This window comes from Pelophylax lessonae (genome assembly GCF_965119305.1).
Source record: "Pelophylax lessonae genome assembly, contig: HAP1_SCAFFOLD_138, whole genome shotgun sequence".
NCBI lineage: Eukaryota > Metazoa > Chordata > Amphibia > Anura > Ranidae > Pelophylax > Pelophylax lessonae.
In genome coordinates, this window is record NW_028120136.1 from 192,501 (window position 1) to 217,577 (window position 25,077).

Below are 25,077 nucleotides of genomic sequence, written 5' to 3' on the forward strand. Positions count from 1 at the left end.
TTAAAGCTGATTTCATGTTTTCTATCCGGATGGTCAGGATTGTCCTGGTGACTTCACGCCGTCCTCTTTGTCACATGGATGAAGTAGCATGGGTCGGTCTCTTGTCCCTGGGTGAAGGGCAGGAAATCCCCATACACCATGTGCTCACACTGACCCCCGAACGCCTCGTGTAGAAGGCCAGTGAAGGACTCCAGGCGGTGAGGGTAATAGGACAAGCGGAATTTGCTGTGGAAACAAAAGATGACAACACTGATAAATCCTGGACTCATAAAAGGTGCATGAGATAGAAAATATCCATGAAATAGTAATAATGGCGGACGGTCCCGCAGGGGCACAGGGGACTCCTCCGGGGGCCCCAGGGATGTGGCTGAGACTTTAAGGTAAAAGTAGCAGGAAGGGGGATAGCTGTCATTTTATCTAAAATGATATCTCTCATTCCCGCCAATGTCATGTTTGTCTCTCTGCATCGATCGTTCCACCCCGGGGCCTCCATGTCATTCCTGTCAATTCCTGAACTGCACCCTCAGAAAGTCACTAATAGGATTTCCAGCTGTCCTGGCTGTCACGGTCCTCTCCTCCCATGTTCCTCTGCGCCTGTGTGTCATTTCTGTTGCTGGGCAGCGATGTCAGAAGAAAGGACCAGCATCAGACCTGACCTCTTTCACCCATCACCCCCCTTCATTGCCCACTCCCAAGAACTACCAAAGACCTGGCTGCTGAGCAGGCTGTGTGCTCAGGGCGTCCAGGAAGGAAGAAACATGGTGGTGGGTGGCCATCTTCTTAAATTCAATAAATGAACAACAAAAATCTTCAACTAAGCTGAATAATTGACTGACATTGGTGAATCTGCATCCTGCGGGGGGGCAGAGTGAACGGGGATATCATTTTATGTGTCTGCTGTTTGGATGGCTGATATTTATTCTGGAGCTACGGGTGACCATCTTATTCATCAAGTAAAGCCAGAAAAGCCTAAATTTGTCTGAATAGTTGACTGACTAGATATTAAAGCACTATATCCGGGGGTATAAAAACATATTTTGTGGCCCTGGTGGTCACTTTTACCCTAATGCTGGGATTGGGGGACTGAACCGCCATCATCTTCAGCAAGTAACCCAGAACAGCCGGAAGTTATCACAACAATTGACTGTCTAACAGATGGTAAAATAGATTTTTTAATACAAACTTACCTGTAAAATCCATTTCTTGAAGTACATAACGGGACACAGAGCCATAAATCAGAACATATGGGTTATATAGCCACCTACAGGTGAAGGACACTGGCAACCAATCAGAAAGGATGCCCCCTATACAACCCCTCCCACACAGGAAGTACCTCAGTTTTGTAACAAGCAATAAAAGACCCCATAGAAGAGGGGAGGGACTTCTGTGTCCCGTGATGTACTTCAAGAAATTGATTTTACAGGTAAGTATGAATTACAAAAATCTATTTTTCTTTTCATACATCACGGGACACAGAGCCATAAATCATAACATATGGGACGTCCCAAAGCAATGCATCTGAGGGGAGGGGGACACCAAATAATACTGCCATTCGATCACAAAAAGGATTACACCGCCGCCTGCAGTACACTGCGGCCAAATGCAGATTCCTCCTGGGTCCCAACATCCACTTAATAGAAAAGAGTGAACGTATGCACCGACGACCAGGTCACGGCCTTGCAAATCTAAACCATAGAGGCTTGATGGGGATGTGCCCAAGATGCACCTACTCCTCTGGTAGAATGTGCCTTTACAGGAAAAGGTGGAGCCTTTCCTACTAAACCATACAGTACGCCTGGGTAATAACCTGGCGAAGACTTAGATGCTGCCAACCCCTTCCTGGGCTCTTCTGGCAGCACAAACAAGATCTCCGTCTTACAAATCCGAGCTGATTTCTCTAAGTAAAACTTAAGTGCACGCATTACATCAAGAGAATGCAATAACTTTTCCTCCTCTGAGTGAGGATCTGGAAAAAAGGAAGGTAGTATAATGTCCTGATTCAAATAAAAGGTGGACACCACCTTGGGCAAAAAAACCTGGTTGTGGACGTAGAATCACCCTATCTTGATGGAAAATCAAGAATGGCTCTTTACAAGAAAGAGCTGCTAGTTCCGATACCCTTCTAGCCAAAGTTATCGCAATCAAAAAGACCAGTTTTCTGGACAAAAGAACCAGGGGAACCTGCCCCAGAGGTTCCAAAGGCTGTTTTTGTAACACTGCCAACACCAAATTTAAGTCCCAAGGACATAATGGTGGCTTCACAGGCAGAAGCAAACGTAACATTCCTGGATGAAGGTCTGAACCAACGAATGGGAAACAATCGGTTCATGGAAGAAAACCGATAAGGCTGAAATTTTAATAGTGCTCAAGGCTAATTTCATATCCACCCCCTGCTTGAAGGAAAGCTAGAATTCTCCCGATTATATATTTGTGGGGATGCCATTTCCTGGCGTTTATCAGCGTATGCACTGCAGGGCCAGATACACCCGCTCCTTAAAGTAGAGTTCCACCCTAAAATTATACTTACCTCCATCTTCTCGCTCCGGGTCACCTGAAAAACAAATGGATAATCGCAATTTTTTTTTTTTTTACTTACCTCGTTTAGAAGATAATATACTCACCTTACTTCCTTCTTCCTCCCCTCGGCGGCCACGGCGATTCATCACTTCCTGGTTTGCAATGATTCCTGGGAGCTGAACGTCATCGCTCCCAGGAATCAATGCGCCTGCACCGGCCCCGACGTCAGTTCCGGTGCAGGCGCTGTCATACCTTGCAAAACAGCTTCTGGGCATGCCCAGAAGCTGTGCAGGGATGACGCTGCAGCACCGGAAGTGACGGTGGGGCCGGTGCAGTGCATCGTGGGACCGAAGAAGACGGAAGAGGACACAGAAGAGGATCGCGCTGGCTTCAAGCTGCCCACACCTGAGATGGCAGCGCTGGAGAATACATTTTAAAGGTAAGTATTTCGTCTTGCAGGTAAGTGCAACCCGGGACAGATCAGAGGCTAGCCATTGTGGAATGTACTAGCCCTGACTGTCCCGGGGGTATTTTTATTTAAAAAAAAAAAGTTCACTGGGTGGAACTCCGCTTTAGGGTTAAGGCTTCAATAGCCAAGCCATCAAATTTAGAGACTCTACAGCAGGGTGGAATATTGAACCTTGAGAGAGTAGGTCCGGATGCAGTGGAAGGGCCCAAGGCCTCGTCACGGCCAACCTTTGGATTTGTGCATACCAAAACCCCCTCAGTCATGCTGGAGCTACCAGAATTACTGTTTTCCCCTCTAGTTGGATCCTGCGCAACAGACACCATATCAGCTGCACCGGAGGAAAGGCATAAATCAGGGAATACCCCTCCCAAGCAGTCACCAAAGCGTCCACTCTGACTGCGAGTAGATCCCTGGTCCTGGACACAAATCTCTTCAACTTGTTGTTGAACCTGGATGCCAACAGATCTACGTCTGGGACACCCCCAGCGTAGGCAGATTGATTGAAAAATCTCTGTATGTAAGGACCATTCCCCCGAAAACATCTGTTGACGGCTCAAAAAAATCTGCCTGCTAGTTCTCTATCCTAAGAATAAAAACTGCTGTCAGGCATGGCACAACACGCCCAGGATAGGATCATATCCACCTCTTTCTGGGCTGACTGACTTTGTGCCTCCTTGATGGTTGATTTAAGCCACGGCTGTGGCATTGTCGGATTGCACCCTGACAAGGTGACCCTAAAGTCTGGGCATCCAGTATTTCAAGCCCGACTGATAGCTCGGATTTCCAGAATGTTGATGGGGAGACGTCTCTCTACCCAAGACCATTTCCTCTGGACAGTGGCTTCCACCATTTTTCCAGGTCGCTGGAAGAAAGGATTTCCCCTTCTCCAGATATCTGGTCAACAACCACCAATTCAGACTCTAACATACTCTTGGTACCAGAGACATGGACCAGTCCAGAGACTGAATCCTTCCGGTCCATGTAGAATGTTGTTCTGTAAGGGTCTGGCATGGAATTGAGCATAGGGAATTCCCTAGTAACATCATGCAAAGACGTATAGAAGGATATCTAAACCTTAGTACGGACTGAACAAGATCCTTCTTGTTGGTAAGAATATCTCTGCCTGTACTGTGTCCACAAGAAGACTCAGATATTTTAGACGCTGGACCGGCTGTAATGCTGACTTTGATAAATTCAGTATCCAACCCAGACGTTCTAGGAACTGTACTGTCTGGAGGACATTTCGTCATAAAGCCGAAGCCAATCGATCTATTAGTAATAGATCATCCAGATATCCTATAACAGATACTCCTTGGGACCTTAGAACAGCCAATACTGGATCTAGGATCTTTGTGAACACCCTTGGAGCTGTGGCTATCCCGAAGGGTAGGGCCACAAACTGAAAGTAATGGTTTTCTATTGCAAAGCATAGAAACCTTTGCTGAGCCTGTAATATAGGCATGTGAAAATATGCATCCTTGCTGTCTATGGATGCTAGAACTTCCTCTCCATGCAGGGAGGCTATGACTGAACGAATTGACTCCATATGGAAAGTATGAACGTTCAGAAACTGGTTTTAGAGTTTTAAGATCCAGAATAGGTCTCACATCCCCACTTGGTTTGGGGATTATGAACAGGTTCGAGTAAAGACCCTGAACCTTTCGTTCTCCGAAACCTCTTTGAGCCCTCAGCTGGTCCAATACCAGAAAGAGAGACCTTTTTAGGGGATCTGTCGGTATATTTGACCTATAAACCGAGGATACGGGAACACCCGAAATTCCAGTTTGTATCCCTGCAAAATGGTGGAGATAACCCAGTTTTCTTGGTTCGATTCCTCCCAAACCTTGAGAACTGCAGCAGCCTTCCCCCCACCCTAGTGAGTTGGGGCGCCCCTTCACAAAGTAGACTTAGAGGAAGACTTGGCTGATCTCTGGGCCCAGGGCTATTACTGACCATGTCCTGAAGGCTTGGTTCCGGACCCATATGGTTGAGGCCCCCCTCTGGAATTAGAGGCACTGGTAGTATGAGTGCTGGGGATCTTAAAATAAGGACTCTTGCTCTCCCTTTTCACAGGTAGCAACGTACTCTACCCCCCCCCCCCCAAGATCTTTTGGATATACTTATCCAAATCATAACCAAAAAGGCATTCTCCCTGAAAAGGGAAGCCAGCCAGTAACTTTTTCATGTTAATTAACATAAAGTGCGAGGTGGATTTGACAGATCTACCACAGGCCCTCCTTGAGAAGGAACCGTCTTGGACACCAGCTTTATACGGTCTTTTTAAAGACTGACAAACTCCTATGGTCGCTACTGCTGGCTGTATCACAGATCCTGCAACCGCAAAGGAGGCTTTCAATAAAGATTCCAGCTTCTTATCTGCTGGACCTTTAAAAACCTGGGCATTATCCACAGGGCAGGTTAAACTCTTGTTAAGCGAAGAAATGGCCGCATCCACAGTGGGAATATTCCATTTCTTAGTAAACTTTTCCTTCATAGGATACAATAGTGAAAACATTTTAGGAGCAACAAAAAATCCTATCAGGATGGTCCTAATCATTATACGTTTCTTGCTCCACGAGCGGATGTATGGGAAATGACCGAGGACTATGAGGGGGGCGCAATGAGCCTAGAGAAGAAAAGGAAACTTCAGCTGTCTCTAAGGGAGGAAATTTGTGTCCAGACCGGACCATTTCAGTAAGAGACTGAACCAGCAATCTCTGGGTTTGAGAGGCTGACAGACTCCTCTGACCCTGACTCCCCAGAAGTGGAAAACTCAGCTTGACCTTCTATAGGGTCATCATCAGCTACTTCTTCCACATCCTCTGCCCAATCCTGAACTGAACTCAGGGGGTGGCTCAGGTGAAGGGGATCTATCATGTTTCTTCCCTCTTAGTGATCCTGCAATCATGCCAGCAATCTTACCCTCAAGGTTGGCTAATGCCAATGCCAAATTGTCCTTAGTGACGTAGGTTGCAGCAGAAGCACCTGGGGAAGCTACTATGCCTGACAACCATAATGGCTCAGATTGAATAGTCACCTCTGGCTGTTCAGGGGGAGTAGAGGAAGCATGGCTGGGACCTTCAAGGCCTGATGGTGGCATCCCAGTGCCCCTTCCAACTGTGCCCCCGCCCCAACCATCTTTGGGGCAGACATTGCTTTATAGCAAGACAAACTTGAGGTACTAATTTTAGTGTACTCAGTGTACTCAAGGTCTGTGCCAAGCTTGTACAGTTTATCCCACACAGCACTGATTATCCTAAGATACAAGACCTGTTTGTGCCAGTAACATACACCCACAGTGATTCACGGAACCCAGCTGCTGCTGGTCTGTGCCCCCTTCAGCCCCACCAGAGGCAACAGTTTCTTCTAAATCGTGCCCATTTATGCTGTACTGCACATGCGTGGTGTGCTATGTGGCGTCCATATGCACGCCAATTGCGTTCAATACGCCCTCCATGCGGCTTACGCCTGTACTTAAAGGCAAAGATTTTCACGCATGAATAGGCCTTCGCCACAGACACGCTATCAAGGGAGGAGACGAACATGCGGGCGCTTATGTGCCAAAATGAAAAACAGCAACCACATGGGGTGAGAGCAGCTTAGGCTGAATTTTGTTTGTCACAGCTGATACCTTTCAGGTGATCAGCCCAGGGCAAGAAAACCGTATGATAACAATAGGCAAAGAAATAATGTTTAAACAAACTTTGCATCCTCCCACAACTGCACAAGCTCATATAATCACAATAGATATAAATGGCACATTTAATCCCTGAGGAAAAGCCAGAGCTTTCATCAAGATGTATACTGCATAGCTTATCATCCACAGTCTCACATTGGTTTGTCACAGCCGATACCTCTCAGGTAATCAGCACAGGGTGAAAACAGTGTGTCAGAAAAACAAGCACAGAAATAATATATTTTGCCTAGGCTTTAACATCCATAGCCTCATGCAGAGACTCTCATGGCACTCGGTCTCTGGTATCTTTGTAAAGAGAACAGTGCATAAACTATTTGCAATCTGCAATTATGCCAGCAATTTTTACCTTCAAGGTTTGCTGTATGTAGAAATATTTTATATTGGACTCACCAGTCCTGCCGCAGGACTCTGTTTTGAAACAGGAATCCAATCTTCACCCATCACGGCGAGCTTTGTCTTGGAGACCTTCAAGGACTGGGACCCCTTGTTTTAGAGAGGCCACACCTTAGACCTGTAGAGCACCCTGCACGGAGCGCCTTTGGGGTTCGGTATTCCAAGGGTCCGGATTCCTGGATCCAGCGCCTAAAAAGAACAGCATTACAGGCAGAACCTCGTATCTGCTTCCCGAGGCTCCGGTACCATCTTTTTAGTCCATTGACTGTTTAGGATGTATCTGATAGCTAACCCCTTAGATTCAGTGATCTTTGATCAGGGTATGTAGCATATTGTGACGTGAGTCACTTTGGTTGGGGGGCTTGTGGAACCCCAATTGCTTTAGGAAGCAGGTTACTGGCGGAGATACCCAGTCGGTGGTGTCCAGATTCCGTCACATTGGTGGCAAGCGGTGGGATGCTTCCTGCAGTCTGGGACATCTAAACCTCCACCGGGATCCAAGATCGGGATAGCGGACTTTGGTCAACCCAGCGGAGATATGGACCTGGCATCAGAGTTTAAAGGGGGTGCTGCGGATCGCCCTTTCAGTATACCCCAGGAAGGTGTCTGTGGATCAATACCTGGAGCTCAGGCAACAGATTCGGGTGGGGCTCTGGCTTGGAGCGCTCCAGCTTGCTGGTATATACCAGTGCAAGTGCTTTCCAACCCCAGGGGAACGGGCCAGTGTTTAACGGAAGTTGCGGATGGCATTCCTGGGAGAGCGGGCCCAGGAGCAATGGGTATCCGAGTTGGACAGGCTGGTCCAGCAGGAGATAGAGCTGGACAATCAATATCGGGCTCTGCAATGGCACGCAGAGCAGAAATATTTAGGAGAGACATCAGAATGCTCTCCGGAGGGATATGACTTTGGTGGCCCTGGATTGCTGTGGGAGAGCCTTACAGATGTGTTTGTGTTTGGTGATGAAGGGGAACCTACCCTTGAGGACCTGCGAGAATACAGAGAGGCCATGCTCCGTATCACAGGGGTCTCAGAGCTTGAACCTGATCTAGAACACTTGCTAAGGAAAGAACAGCATCTGGAAAGGGCATACAGGAAACTGCTAGAACACATTCAGCAGCATGCCTATGAGTCGGCAGTGGAAACTTCGGAGATTGCTGTTCCCAAAGCTAAAGTGCTGACAACAGGACAGAGCTCTGCTAGCCTCTGCCCAGCACCACTAACATCTTCTGGAGTCCACAGACAGGAGATGGTGAATCTCGATCCCCAGACACCACCAGAGACTGGGGATTTAATAGACTTTTCTATTGAGGAGGAACAACCCGGTGACCCTCCTGCAGAAGAGCTCACTTCAGAGCATGGCGCTGTGGACCCCTGCATACAACAATCGGTGGCCCTGAAGGATTTGTGCAAGGTCACCGATGTTTCACTTTACTTCCCAGTGGAACAGCTGGAAGCTGGGCAGAACGCTACTGGCCTCTGCCCCCAACTAATAGAAGATGGATTCCCTGTGATAGTGGATGAGACTTTGGTTCCCACGTACACAACCCCAGAAAAAGGTCTGGCATTGGGACAGGAGGATGTCAGCCTTGTTGTACAATCACTGGGGGATTTTTATACAGAAAAAGTGTATGAGACTACTGTCTCCACCTGTATACCCCAGGGATGCTGGGTAGTCGGCCCAGATCCCCAATAGCATGGAGTGATCCCAGTCACCCTGTCTTCTCTCCAGCGGCTAAATGGACTCCAGGGAGAAGGACCAGTCCACACTTCTCCCCAGCAGGGGTATGTTCTACGAGAGAGGCAGAGGTTGGCTGGGTGAGTAACAATCTGTTCTGGACAATTTGTTTGGGGTACTGTGTGGTTGCAGACATTGGGGGACTGGAACTACGGACTAACTTCAAAGTCAACCCGTTTGGGGTCTCCTTCTATGTTAGTCTCCTGCCGAAAGGGGAGATATGTGACGTGAGACACTTTGGTTGGGGGGCTTGTGGAACCCCAATTGCTTTAGGGAGGTTGGGAGACTCCTTGTCCAGCATCCTCGGTGCCTCTTATGTGTAAATCACCCTGTGTCTATAAGAGGCACAGGGTGACATAAAAGCCCAGTGAGGCCGGCTCTGCACTAATCAGACTCTTGCTAGTGGGGGTTTGTTGTTGTTGAATACCTGCATTCCATTGTTATTATGGGATGGGTATGTTGAGTGGATTGACTAAGGGGGAGGGGTTGTCCCTGAAGTGTTCATCTCCTTGTGCTTTGTGTTTGAATAAACAGTTTGATTCTGGATGACTCCAAAGCTTGTACTGTCGAGTTATTGGGGTAACTATAGCCAGAATCACGGATCCCGTGTTCCAGAACTTAGGAAGCAGGTTACTGGCGGAGATACCCAGTCGGTGGTGTCCGGATTCCGTCACACATATCTTCTTTCTTCTTTGCAGAGAATTGTGGAGAGACTCTCCACAGTGACCATCCTTTAGACACTGGCGAAAAAACAGAGGTACTTCCTATATGGGAGGGGTTATATAGGGGGGCATCCTTTCTGATTGGTTGCCAGTGTCCTTCACCTAAAGGTGGCTATATAACCCATATGTTATGATTTATGGCTCTGTGTTCCATGATGTGCGAAAAAAAGATACATTTTGTGGCAGTAAAAATGCTATTTGTATGGGAATAGATAATCAGCCGATCGATCGCACAATGGGTAATTGTAATTTATAGCTTGCTAACTAGGTGTAATTGTAGAATCAATAATAATACATAACAGGGTCAGGATAGAAAGAGCACACATACACTGCAGAATAATGAAAGCTGCACAAACATGGACTCCTCACAGCAATGTCTCAGGGTAACGTGGCTGCACAGCGCAGTCTCTAGAAGAGTCTACAACAGTGGTGGCACACTCACCCGTGCTGTACCCCAGAACTGAATCTTCTCCCTGCCCCCAATGATGGGCATTTAAAAAACATTGCCACTTATCACTTATGAGGCGGGGGGGGGGGGGTTATATAAACACTGCCACCAACCACCAATGGGGGTTATATAAACACTGCCACCAACCACCAATGGGGGTTATATAAACACTGCCACCAACCACCAATGGGGGTTATATAAACACTGCCACCAACCACCAATGGGGGTTATATAAACACTGCCACCAACCACCAATGAGGGTTATATAAACACTGCCACCAACCACCAATGGGGGTGGTTGTATTCACCCCCCGGAGTCAATACTTTGTAGCACCGCCTTTCCCTCCAATTACAGCTGCAAGTCTTTTTGGGGAAGTCTCTACCAGCTTTGCACATCTAGAGAGGACATTTCTGCCCATTCTTCTCTGCAGAATATCTCATCTCTGTCAGATTGGACAGAGAGCGTCTGTGAACAGCAATTTTCAAGTCTTGCCACAGATTCTCAATGTGATTTAGGTCTGGACTGTGACTGGGCCATTCTAACACATGAAACCATTCCATTGTAGCTCTGGCTGGATGTTTTCGGGTCGTTGTCCTGCTGGAAGGTGAACCTCCGCCCCAGTCTCAAGTCTTTTCTTCTAAGATTGTCCTGTATTTGGCTCCATCCATCTTCCCATCAACTCTGACCAGCTTCCCTGTCCCTGCTGGAGAAAACCATCCCCACACCATGATGCTGCCACCACCATGTTTCACAGTGGGGATGGTGTGTTCAGGGTGATGTGCAGTGTTAGCTTTCCCCCACACATAGCGTTTTGGTTGAATTTTGGTCTCCTCTGAGCAGAGCTCCTCCCCCCACATGTTTGCTGTGTCCCCCACATGGCTTCTCCCAAACTGCAAACAGGACTTCTTATGGCTTCCACCAATGGCTTTCTTCTTCTCACTCTTCCATAAAGGGCAGATTTGTGGAGCGCACGACTAATAGTTGTCCTGTGGACAGATTCTCCCACCTGAGCTGTGGATCTCTGCAGCTCCTCCAGAGTTCCCATGAGCCTCTTTGCTGCTTCTCTGATGAATGCTCTCCTTACCCGGCGGTCAGTTTAGGTGGACGGCCATGTCTTGGTAGGGGCCCAGCCGGTCAGTTTAGGTGGACGGCCATGTCTTGTTAGGGGCCCGGCTGGTCAGTTTAGGTGGACGGCCATGTCTTGGTAGGGTTGCAGTTGTGCCATACTCTTTCCATTTTCCCACGATGGATTGAACAGCGCTCCGTGAGATGGTCAAAGCTTGGGAGATTTTTTTTATAACCTAACCCTGCTTTACACTTCTCCACAACTTTATCCCTGACCTGTCTGCTGTGTCCCTTGGCCTTCATGATGCTGTTTGTTCACTAAGGATCTCTAACAAACCTCTGAGGGCTTCACAGAACAGCTGTGTTTATCCTGAGATTACATTACACACAGGTGGACTCTATTTACTAATTAGGTGACTTCTAAAGGCAATTGGTTCCACTAGATTTTAGTTAGGTGTATCAGAGTAAAGGGAGAGGGGGGTGAATACAAATGCCCCCACATTTTTCACAGATTTATTTGTATCATTTATCATTTTCCTTCCACTTCACAATTATGGCCACTTTGTGTCGGTCAATCACATAAAATCCCAATAAAATACATTTATGTTTTTGGCTGTAACATGAGGGGTGTGAATACTTTTTCAAGGCACTGTACGATTGGCCTACCTCAACAATTAGCATAAATCTAAACACCAACTCTTTCACTATAAAGTTTTTACAATAGCTCCAGTGGAAGTTGAAGAGCAGCACTACGCGTTTCATTGCTCCCGCATCTTACACACGGTGCATAGGAAATCCACTGCATGGAATGTCGGGATCAGCACATTGCAATACTGAGAATCCGTACCTGACTTCTGCCTGGGACTCCTCTGAGGCCGGAATGTGGACTGTGTAATCCAGTGTCACCATGTGCGCTTTGTTATTTACCAACAAGACGGAGGTAGAGATGTCCTGGGTCAAGTCACTCTGTGGAGACATGAAATCACATATCTGTCAGCAGAAAGTGTAATACCAGAAGAGTCCTGTGGAGGCGCCCCTCACCTTGTAGTAAATGTTCTTCCCCTGAGGAGCACAGCCAGTGTTCAGGATGTAGTCATAATTTCTATGATCAATAATAAATATTCCTCCCGGTCGGACCATGCTTGCAATGTTCCGAAGTGCCAGGCGCTGGTCACTTTGATCTCCTAATATGAAATAAAGTGAATGGTGAGAGGAAATTACTCCACTAACCTGTCATACTGAGGGCCCTCTAACCCCTAAATATACCACTGAGGGCCCTCTGACCCCCATCTACCACTTAGGGCCCTCTGACCCCCATCTACCACTGAGGGTCTTCTGACCCCCATATACCACTGGGAGCAATCTGACCCCCATGTACTACTAAGGGCCTTCTGACCCCCATCTACCACTGAGGGTCTTCTGACCCCCATCTACCACTGAGGGCCCTCTGACCCCCATCTACCACTTAGGGCCCTCTGACCCCCATCTACCACTGAGGGCCTTCTGACCCCCATATACCACTGGGAGCAATCTGACCCCCATGTACCACTGAGGGCCCTCTGACCCCAATCTACCACTTAGGGCCCTCTGACCCCCATCTACCACTGAGGGTCTTCTGACCCCCCATATACCACTGGGAGCAATCTGACCCCCATGTACTACTGAGGGCCTTCTGACCCCCATCTACCACTGAGGGTCTTCTGACCCCCATCTACCACTGAGGGTCTTCTGACAGCCATATACCACTGAGGGCCCTCTGACCCCCAGGTACTACTGAGGGCCTTCTGACCCCCATGTACCACTGAGGGCCTTCTGACCCCCATCTACCACTGAGGGTCTTCTGACCCCCATCTACCACTGAGGGTCTTCTGACCCCCATGTACCACTGAGGGCCCTCTGACCCCCATATACCACTGAGGGCCCTCTGACCCCCAGGTACTACTGAGGGTCCTCTGGACCCTTATAAGTCTGAATCTGCCATTGACCTGGATGAGATTAATATAACCACTGCAGTGCCAAGCACTGTGCTTCATCATCATCCTCCCTACCATCATCACCATCCTCACCACCATCATCATCCTCACCACTATCATCACCATCGTCCTTCTCACCACCATCCTCACCATCATCATCATCTTCACCACCATCATCCTCACCACCATCATCCTCCTCACCACCATCATCACCATCATCCTCCTCACCACTCTCATCATCCTCACCATCATCCTCCTCACCACCACCTCTCCTCATTCTGCTCCAGTTCTGTTCTCCAGTCGGCCATTCCAAGTGTGTTTTGTCTTTTCATTTACCTAATTAATGACCACATTTTCCCCTTTCTTTATCCCCGGCAATGTTCCTAAGCATGTTTCTGTGCTGGAGGAACACATGGGTGATGATGGAGGGGTCAGCAGAGATGAGATAAAGGGACGAATCTCCGGAGCAGTCTGAAAGCTCAGGAACCTTCCACCGCTCTTTGTAAATCCCAACCTTTGGCCTCTTCCTTTCTCCTGAGCATAGGTAACCAGTGATCCCAACCACAACCACTGGCAGAGTCCCGGAGGTGGGGGCTGAACTTTGATATTTGTATAACAGAACAGCTCTGAGTTTTGGGGCTTCCAGGTTACTCTGATATCTGCACCCCTAGGTGCCCACAATTCACTCTATGTGTTCCATCATTCTGGAGAATGTGGCTGGATAATATGGAGGGCCATTATCGGGGAGCTTGCTGCAAATAGGTTAGTGAGGGTTGACTTTCTGCTTTTCACCCAGGAGGGGAGGAGGGGAGGCGGGGGGGGATACAAAGCTGCTATTTGTACACAGGTCCAGAGGGGCGAAGTACACTGAACGTCCTGCCATGTGTACCCACAGATACTGTCTGGGACTGAGGAACATCTGCCAATAATAAATGTTTGTAGAGCCGTGCTCCCCTCCCTGGTTTTTGTTCCAATAGTTTCATTGGTAAATTTCAGGTCATGCATACAGGGCTGCTGTTATAAATCATGGGGCCCCGTACAACTTACCTGACAGGGCCCCCCTTAAAAAATATCAAAACAATTTTTTCACTAAAAATACACAGAAACCATTATTAGCAGGCACAAACACAACATAACTCACAAACTTATGGGGGAACAGGGGGGGGTGTACAATATGGGGGGGTAGGGCAGGATGGCACAGTACAGGGGGGCAAGAGGGTACAGTACGGGGAGGCAGGAGGGTACAGTGCAGGGGGGGTGGGGCAGGATGGCACAGTACAGGGGGGGCAAGAGGGTACAGCACGGGGAGGCAGGAGGGTACAGTACAGGGAGGGGGTGGGGCAGGAGGGCACAGTACACCAGTTAGGAGGGTACAGTATTACTTGCTAACTGTCCCATTTTTGCCGGGACAGTCCCAGGGAATTGACATTGTCCTGGCAAGTGCCTGTAAATGCCGGTGTTGGGCAGCTGGTGCCCGTATATAAATGGTTGCGGGCCGACATACCAGATAGTATAATTAGGTTTCATGGTACTTATATACACTTTGCACTTTATTTATATTTCCATATTCCATTTTTTGGATGGTCACATCTGAGCACATTTCACATTTTACAATTGCAGGGAATTGTGAGGAGAATTTTAAACTTTAAGCAGAAGAAAAAATGGAGTAAAAAACCAATAAATCCCTACAGCTCCCTCACTCCGCGCTATGGATATGGATAATATGATGCCACTATCAGAAAGTGTGAAAATGATAAAATAATATATTACCATATATAGCAGCTGCTATTATTAACAAGAAACTTATATTGCTAGAGGTGAATATATTCTTCAAACCAAGATTTTCCCTTATGAACCTATATACAGTATATACACACTAGCAGCGTATATAAGACTCAGTCTCCAAAGTCCATACACTCCAAACCAATGAGCCAAAGTTCCTCAGTAATATCGATAATAAAGTCCGTGGTATAATCCGGTGAATAACTCTTCTGTGTTTAAATGCATTGGATGATGTGCACCTTCACCGCACCTCTGTGGACCCCTTTAGTAGTGCCCACCTACCTTTAAACATGTATATTGCGCCTTAAATATCAATCCTCTGGCAAGGCTCCCTGGACCGGTCCACAGATCACCTGGACAGCAAACCATCCACCGGATATCTCCCAATCCCAGGAATACCATGCAGTCACAAGGGGGAACTCATAGTGTATACCATATAGATCATTTCATTGCATTAAAAACATCAATAATTACACTCACATTTGCAGCATAGAAATATAGCGTAGTAGAAATGGGCACCCTCCCGGCTGTGCGTATTAACACCGCTTGCGGTCCTCGTACTGTCCGCGGCTCAGCACCAGCCAACAAACTTCCGGGTTCCTGGGTGTGACGTCAGACTCTCCCTTATTTCTTTAACTAAGTAAAACACTGGACACCATAATTGGAGTTTAATGGCCAAAGCAGCCTTTTATTAAACCAAATTGTATAAATAACATAAATCATACCAGTAACAGTAAATACATTCTGAAATTTGGAGCCCCCAAGGTCCTTGTAGGCACCACTACTTCACATACCTGCTTCACCAAACTTAGGCCTCCAGACGCAAAACACGACTCGGAGACAACACCACTATTGGTAGGTACAACCCAGACAAACCACAGGGAGCCGTACCCAAGACGGGTCCCTACTAATTTTTATTTATCAAATAAAGCACATAGAAGGACCTTGAACCCCGCCACCGGCGCACAAACATGACACCTCGTGTTTGAGCGCTCCACCACACCCGCAAGGCTCTCTGCTCACCCTTTACCCATCAATACACATTGTGAACCGGTGAACACCATCGCCACATAATTACTGTCAGGTGTCCGACTCCAACTCCTGACCCCCAGACCACCCACACTCACCACGATAACCGACTTAGAAGAGATATCACCCGCACCCTTTGTAACTATCAACTAATGGAGCCACGCCCATTGAGTATGTGCTACCGTCTATGACCATGAAAGAGAGGGAGCAGGGAAGGAGAAACAAGGAAGTAGAAAATGTATAGGAAGACCCCCATCAGCTCCGACATGGAGAAAAGACCCCCAAAAGCGCCCCCCTCGTGTGCCGGTAACCTGTCAGTAGCTCCGATGAGGCACAGGAATTGATGAAAAACGACCCTCCAGGCACTCCCTTATGGCGAACATTCCCCCTTACAAGGATAAAACGGCCGGTTCGGCCTGTTATTAAACAAAACCCGAAATCACGTAATACCCAAAACAGTCAAAACCAATCCAGATAAAAGAATGGTTTGCCAGATCCTAAATGAGACCACCTCCCACAACTTTGGGGTATGCGGTACCATTAAAGTATATTCTGTCCCCCAGACGCGGAACACCGCCCCTAGGATGATTCTCACTGACCACGGGCCCCTACCACCTACGCAACCCGGTAGGTCTGGACCGGACCAGACCACCCAAGGGACTCTATGCCCGAGATGAGGCCCCACCATGAGTTCGGTCGACACCATGTTCCTGGAACCCCTTCCATGATCCCAACTGCCCAGCAGCGCAAGTGTGAAACCTACCACCGGTCTTAAGGCGCACCCTGCCAGCAACAGAACCTCCTAATGCAGAAAAACCCAACTATTTGTTTCCCACGGCCGCGCAGGCACTACCTAGCCCCCCAAAACAAAGGAATGCTCCTTGAAACAGCGATACCAAAAAGGCGGGGGGGGGGGGCTGGGCTTACAACCAAGCAACCAAAGTACTAGGTGTGCCGAAATGAAAAGAAAGCTCTCCCCTACCAAAATTGAAACAGATCGGGGCAATACACGACCAGTGATACAAGGACCGCCATCTATGAACATAAGTAAATCAAGCTGCAGCTGTAATTGCCCCACCTAGAGATATTGAGTGCAGCCGCCACAGCCCGACACCCCATGGTCACCCCCCTTAACTGGCATTCCACAGGTGACTCCATACCTTAGATGGGTCGATGAACTGATAAACATGGCCTGTTATGTTGCCCAACTCCAAAGACCCCAACTGCCAGGCACAGGACATGGTGATACTCTGTAAGGGATGTGTTCCCTTCATTGGTGGACTCAAGTACGCATAAACAAAGAGGTAACCCCCAACGCAGGATTGGCATCAGACCCCAGATCAGTACAAAACACGCCCGCCACCCACGTCCCCTTTGTAAACCCAGTATGCCCTCAGGCCGAAGCACCAGGGTGAGCCACCAGGTTCTGCAAGCTGGCCTGCCACGTTAATGGGCACTAACCACTGGTATACAATGCAACATGCCAGCCGTCTGAAACCACACCACAACCTAAGGTGCTGAACCGCCATCCTCCAATGCTTGCCACAAAGGACATTCGCAATAGAAATGGCCCCGGCGAAGGCCAGGAACAAAATAAAACAACAGCCCGAGTAAACCCTGTATAAGTCGCAGGGCCAAGAGTACCTCGGTATAAGCACGCTGTCTCAGCAGTCACAGACCCGAGCAGGTCCATGACTGCCCAAAATTAGCAATAGTAGAGAAGGACCTGGTCCGCATGGACAACACCACCCCACCCCATGAAACCCAATGAACACTCTCACTCCACCTGAGAAACTGACCAGAGATGCTGCCGACTGATTACGAATCAGCTCCAGCGTCTCTGACAGTACAAGCAAGATGCCCCCCCCCCAGTCCCCACCAAGGACCCTGACTGCCCGATGCCACCCCCAAACCTGCGCCCACGGAAACCGAGAAAGACATACACCTGAGAACTAGTACCACCAGGCGTAGGTAAGGCGTGAAAACGCGTAGATATACAAGCGAGACAGAACAATATGGCACAATGAGCGAAACCATAGAGGAGAAGATGCCGAAACTCTGGCACTTGCAACCACAGCGACCTCAGTAACCCAATTAAAACAGGCCTGCGGATTACCAAAATAATCGCCAAAACGGCATCAAGCATAATGGTGAAAAACCCTCCCTGGGAACTGGTAGGAACCCCCCACCCCTCATGGAGGCCCGGGAAAAGAGTCCCAACGCCCAGTAGTTGCCCACCATGACACACTGCTCCCCACGAACCACACCAGATGAAAATGCCGGTAGCCTCCCCTATTCATGCCGACCCAACCATTGTATGAATGCGGTATGCAGGATGGAACAAGCAAACTCCGGTGTGGCCAATGGAACGGAAACCGTTGTAAGCAACGGCACTGCTCTAATGATTGTCCCCCGCAGAGCCTAGCAAGACAAACAGTGCATACTCCGCAGGGCAGCCGTCCATGGCCCCCGGTTGAGTAAAATGCCTAGAAAGCAGAAAATTGGCAAATGAAAACTCAAGGAATTAAACCGCGGTCACCCGCAGAACAGGTGGGAGAAGCCACCACCACCAAACTAGGACCAAGGGAAGGATACCCAGTCCAGACAAAGCAAAGGTACTACCAATAATCCTCTCCGCGCATTAACCAACAAGACAGCGCACCCAAAAACATAGCCGGACCTGCACAAAGACATGCAGCCCACCAAGGATAACCTAGAGAACCCCTAGTGCAGAGGGCGCAACCCTCCCTGCAAGGAATTTAAAAATTGTAAGACAGGACAAGAAGGCAAACCCCCGCTGCGGCAAGGCCAGGCTGCAAGCACCTACCAAAGATGAACTCACCAGCTGAACCGGCAAGCAATAGGATGGAGTTCGACATATACCGACATTGCATGGAACCTTGCCGGGGGGCCCGAGCTGAAACGATATAGTACACGGGCAAGATAAACGATGAGTCAACCATTTTTTTTGTTTAAATCATTAAGGTACATAACTGGGGACGACACCCCAAAAAGGGGGCCTAGAAACTGTCCCAGTGAGGGGTCCGAATTGGACCGGCCATGTGACCCAAGTGACTGTCCTGTGGACAGCTCGGCCAAATCAAAAAAGGCCTCCGGGCATAACCGCAGAACATCAAGAGCCTGCAGGAACAAAAGAAGGACACACAAACTGACTGAACCCTGAGCCCAACCCCTGGCCACCGAATGGGCCACACAGTGATCTGGTCCGCCGCGTCGCAAAGGAATCATCCTTGGCACCTGCTGCACACCCCTCCCTGTTGGCCTAAGGCTCCCCAGACATATTGCGACCCCGTAGATGTCCCATAAACCCGGGAAGCCGCTGCGAGGGCGCCCAAATAGCGTAAAACCATGTGGAACAGCGTTCCGTGTTCATCACCCCCATGCCCTAGTAAAGATGGCAACCGTGTGTAACATCAATATCTACCTGTCCATGTAGTCTTCCTTGAGCTTGGCATACTTACCCTTGTTCTGGTTGCACAGTTCCCGCAGAATCAACGGGAAAATACCAAATACTCACCTTTTCTATCCCAATGTCCAACGCCCGCTTGAGACAGGGCCCCCCGAAGCACCCGAACACTGCATGTCCCACGATTCAGTAAAACGGGTCAAATGTGCAGCCCAATTGTGCCCCAGGCATCCTCCAAGCAACAAGGCGCCAGGCGCCGCCATGATGCATATCGCTGAAACTGATAGTGGGAACCGGATCCGACAAGAAATGCCCTGCAGCCCCCCACCCGGGAATACAAACCCGGCGTGAGACAAGGCATCGCCCAAACCCATGCAAGCGATAAACGCAATGCCCGCAGACCTAGCTGAGAGGGTGTCCCCTGCAGGCTGTTACCATGACTCTCTAAAGAAGAAACTGATCCCCCACACCGCATAGTTCCCAGAAAACCTCCACCTACTGCCCCAGCAACCTGAAATAAACCCCAGTAAAAAAAGAAGAGAAAAACATACTTACAAGGCTGCCCAGGACACTAAACCCCACCAGCCGCAGGTCCTGCATCCAAGCTGACAGCGCCGGGTCCTCGCTTCCAAAGTCGCCAATCCCCTTCTGCTGGAATGATGCTGTCCGCCATCCGCATTGCACTCACAGGAGCCACCGAGCGATTTGCGGCCAGTGACATCGCAGGACCCTCGCCCCGCCCCTTCCCGACATCTCCACCTAAACACCCCCCTAACCTCCACCTAAACACCCCCCACCCCAACCTCCACCTAAACACACCCTCAGGCTAAGAAATAATTACACATTTATCCCATGCATGCAGCCTTTTTACAAAAATTCAATCTTATAAAAATCTAGGGGGCGTGAAAGGACAGAAAGAAAAGCCGCACACCCAGAGACTGACAGACAGCAGCTACGGGGACCTGACATTCCTCCACGCCTTTGCCCAGTCTCCTGGCCGCCACCTGTCCTTCTCAAGACCCCGAATCTTCCCAACCTCACCCAGAATATTGTGTGTAACGGAACAGGGCACCCCGGACCGGGTGCCTCCGTTGAAAGATGCTCCTAGTGCTTTCCGAGGACTCCAAGCACTCCACCAGACACTGTAACCACTTCAGATTCCACGAACCGCCGCAGCTTGGTTAGGGTTTTGCAATCTCCTACCCACCCTGGACCTACGACAAGGCTCCAGGTTCCTGTGGGTGAACCTCTCTTTCCTCAGAGAGTGCAGCAGAACAAGCTCTACACAAGATCTTAAAAGAGCTCAGTGATTCTCTAAGGGAGTATGGAGGACCATAGCAATCCCTTGCAGCATATCCCCCAATAAGAGACAGAACTCTAGATTGAGGTTGAATGAACTCAGCACAACTTTATTGAACACGACTTATATACAGTTTTCACCCACAAAGTTACCACCCAGATGGACCTTGTTGAAGACTGAACATAATATTCACCATCCAATAGTAACAGAGTTTTACACTCTCATACAGTGCACAAAATTTACAATGTGGGACAACCCCCCCCCCCCCTTAGCATCTAATCAACATTCCTATAAGTTTCTCTTAAAGCAGACAGACAGGTGGGCTCATTAGCACAGTTTACAATAGGTGAATGGAAAAGGTGTCTCAGACCCTATTTTAGACAAAAGCACTTCAATGATTAGCAGCCATGCTGTCTCTACCAGTTCCTGGATGCCCATATAAGGAGTGGACTTCCTGTACCTTACAGTTTACAGGAATAAAGGTTTAGCTTCTAGGCTAGAGGCAAGGCTCCATTAGCCCCATGACTTATCCGTCTTTAAATTCCAGTGACGGTGAGTCCCGTCACATTGTGCACCACCACCTCGACAGGAAGGACTTTTTTCTGAGTGGAAACCTGACACCGTGCATTCCACATGAAGTAACGAACTACTAAGCTAACTAGAAAAAGTGTCTCGAAATCAAAATCCAGATGTGTCTCAAAAGCCCTGTACGACCACTCTGCATAACTTAAGCCGGAAAGGAAAGGGATACCCAGAGCCCCACCCACCCGCTTATAGACTTCTATATTAAAGGGGCACTGAAGCAAGAAATGGTTCATAGTCTCCTCCACACCTCCACACTCCACTCTTGGACAGCCACAGTTCTCCGCAGAGCGATGCTTCAAGTTGCCCTTCACATAAAGTCTGCCATGGAATGAGAGCCAGGCCAAATCCCGAAACTTCAAAGGGAATCTCTCCAGATTAATCAGATTAAGCAGACCCTCCCTCATAACAGGGCCTGGGCAATCCCTCAAGGCCAGTGGCTCGTTAAAGGCAGATTCAACAACCCTCTTCTTCAGGGCCTTCCTAGGAAGAGACTTAATTTCCTCCGCCATCACTCCCCACTGCCGAAGTATTTTTAGACACGGGGCAACATAAGCTGGGAGCTCACCATGTCGGACCCTCAGGCTTTTCACTGGCTAACCATTCTCCCAACTTCGCAGAAAAGGCCTTAACCAGGACTAAAAAAAAAGCCAACCAACCCAGGCGGTTCCTTTGCCAGCATGTTACCAAAATTATGCTTCAAAAACATCAGAGAAAAAAAATACCACCGGGTTGACCATACCTAAGCCACCCATAGGCCTGGGAAGATTGGTTACAGAGCTCCTAATGAGGTTCAGTTTGTTTCTCCATAACATCTGGAAAAAAACAGCTGTAGATCTTAGCATAGAGAGACACTGGCAAAACGCAGACAAAGCTGACATACAGAAATACCGGGATCAGGTAAGTTTTAATCAGGTCACTCCTTTCGCTTTGGATTAGATTTTCCTCAGCAGCTGTCATCTTTATATTTTCAGCTGAAGAGGTAATAACAGTCCCTGCAAAGGAAGCTCCAAAAGGTCCATCATAGGGTTCAGGAGTCTCTCCCGGACCCTGACACGATAACCAGTTTACATTCTATTCAACTGGTGACTGGGTTGTTGTGATGAAACATCAAAGGACGGGACCAGAACCGAGATACACCGGGCCATTCCAGGTTCAACTGACAACGCCGACTTCCTTAAAGCTGAGGGACAACTGAGTGCACATCGGCCTCTGCAAGAAGCTGCTCAATTACGTCAAAGAATGAGGAGTATCGGTTTTATTTATATTCTTAGCTTAGTGTATTTTAGCGAGGGAAAAGCATCCAAACCTATTGTTTAAAATGCATCTTCAGCTTGCTAAGATGGCGAACAGGACCAATTGCTGGGTTTGCTCTAAATCTCCCCCGAGCCATTGCACCCCAGCAATGGCAGCAGTTCATGCTATATACAACGTTCATATTGGCATGAAGAAATATGAGAAACTTGCAAAGACGACCAGGAGACACTTGTCTATAGAAATGAATGGCACATTTCTAGAGGGTAACATCAGTTATAGGTTTAACATTAGCTCTTAGCTCTGGCTCCTGTTCTTTGCTTTCTAATTCAGTTTGGGTATCAGGACAACTAGGTAGTCCCCAGATGTGCTTCAACCTTAGTTTTGGCAAAGGGAATAGGATTGTAGGATCTATCGCTTGTGAGAAAGGTATAACAGTCAATCTTACCAATGAAACCCGTGGTCTCTTTAATGACATTAATAGACCAGATTATATCTGTTGGAAGGAAGGGAGTGATGTTCAGACTGAAGGAGCAATCCCCCATTCTATTATGTCACTACTTAGTGCCCGTGACCGTCAGAGAAATTCTTCCTGTACGGTTCTGACAGGTCCCTATTATTTCCTATGTGGTTCTGCCGCTTAAAAGGTAATTTCCCCTAATGATGTTCATGTGCTTTAGTGAGGCTTGTCTAGGCATCCTACAGTACAGCCGATGGTGAGGATCTGCTGGTGCAAAGGCAAGGACATCAGGGAGAGCTAGCAGGGAACTGTACTCCAACCACGACCAGGCCTGGGCATGGTTCCCAGCTTGGACCGGGTATGGGGATTGAACTTATGAAGCGATTGAACAATTTCTTGTCCATTGTGGATAAGATGTTCAATGAGATCGTTGAAGCAGTAAAGGAGATTACTCAGGAACAACAAAAAATGAAGACTCTTGTACTGCAGGAAAAGATGGCACTTGATTATCTGTTAGCTTCCAAGGGGGCTTTCTGTGAATTCATAGGAGAAGACTGTCGTACCCGGATAGCAGATACCAGTTGTGACAAACTCACTCAGGACAGGGGCTTTTAGAGGGGAGTGCAGGCTAGCCTCTTGCCTACTGACTTTGGGTCCTAGCTTGTGAGGGAACACTGCTCTTTGTGGGGTGTATTCTGGGGGACCCTTAGAGTAATGTTACTTTGGATTCAAGTCCACATCTCCCCAAGATACACAGACTCTGGGACTCTAGACCTAGGATCCATTCTGCAGAATAATATTGTTTTACTTAACTGGGAGTATTGAAAAGAGTAGTGTCCACTCCACTCCACTCCACTCCACTCCAATCCACTCCACTCCAATCCACTCCACTCCACTCCAATCCACTCCACTCCACTCCACTCCACTCCAATCCACTCCACTCCAATCCACTCCACTCCAATCCACTCCACTCCACTCCACTCCACTCCAATCCACTCCACTCCAATCCACTCCACTCCAATCCACTCCACTCCACTCCACTCCAATCCACTCCACTCCAATCCACTCCACTCCACTCCACTCCACTCCAATCCACTCCACTCCACTCCAATCCACTCCAATCCACTCCAATCCACTCCACTCCACTCCAATCCACTCCACTCCAATCCACTCCAATCCACTCCAATCCACTCCACTCCACTCCAATCCACTCCAATCCACTCCACTCCACTCCAATCCACTCCACTCCACTCCAATCCACTCCAATCCACTCCAATCCACTCCACTCCACTCCAATCCACTCCACTCCACTCCAATCCACTCCACTCCAATCCACTCCACTCCACTCCAATCCACTCCACTCCACTCCACTCCAATCCACTCCACTCCAATCCACTCCACTCCACTCCACTCCAATCCACTCCACTCCACTCCACTCCAATCCACTCCACTCCACTCCAATCCACTCCACTCCAATCCACTCCACTCCAATCCACTCCACTCCACTCCACTCCACTCCAATCCACTCCACTCCAATCCACTCCACTCCAATCCACTCCACTCCACTCCAATCCACTCCACTCCACTCCACTCCACTCCACTCCAATCCACTCCACTCCAATCCACTCCAATCCACTCCAATCCACTCCACTCCACTCCAATCCACTCCACTCCAATCCACTCCAATCCACTCCACTCCACTGTCTAGCTTTTTTGTGAGTGCCCTACTGCAGCAGTTTATTATGAATTAATGCACAATCAGATGATGTGAAACCGATGTCCCTGCAAGTGCACTTTTCCTATCAGTTCTCATGCAGGTAAGGTGTGGAGAACGAGCCCTTATTGTTAAAAATATTAATAAATAAAGTTTTACATGTTCAGTAAGTGTCGGTTCACACTAGGGTGACACGACTTCGGGCGAGTTATGCCATCGCCTGTGCACCACGACTTTGGCGCGGCTTGCAACGACTTCACATAATGGAAGTCAATGCAAGTGGCTCCGATGTCGCCCCGAAGTAGTGCAGGAACCTTTTTCTAAGTCGGAGCGACTTGAGTCGCTCCTATTAGAACGGTTCCATTGCACAGCACGGTCCGCTACTTGTCAGGTGACCAAGTCGCCTGGCAAGTCAGAACAGTGTGAACCGGTGTAACGTGAGAAAAACCTACCCCTCGTCACTTCCGGCCAGGAGCAGCTGAGCAGCGCAGCAGTGCGCATGCTCACA

At 48.7% G+C, this 25,077-nt stretch overlaps 1 protein-coding gene across 1 annotated transcript in view; it reads right to left on the minus strand.

Moving 5' to 3' along the window:
* The window catches only part of GNMT (glycine N-methyltransferase), a gene marked incomplete at its 5' end in the record, with an annotated part of 69,264 nt that overhangs the window by 39 nt on the left and 44,148 nt on the right, over positions 1-25,077 (minus strand). Inside the window, 3 exons of the mRNA XM_082275976.1 lie at positions 1-225; positions 11,896-12,014; positions 12,090-12,232. The exon at positions 1-225 is cut by the window's left edge and continues 39 nt beyond it. Coding sequence (XP_082132102.1) covers positions 54-225; positions 11,896-12,014; positions 12,090-12,232 — 434 coding nt within the window. The 3' untranslated portion in view covers positions 1-53. The remainder of the gene's footprint in view (positions 226-11,895; positions 12,015-12,089; positions 12,233-25,077) is intronic.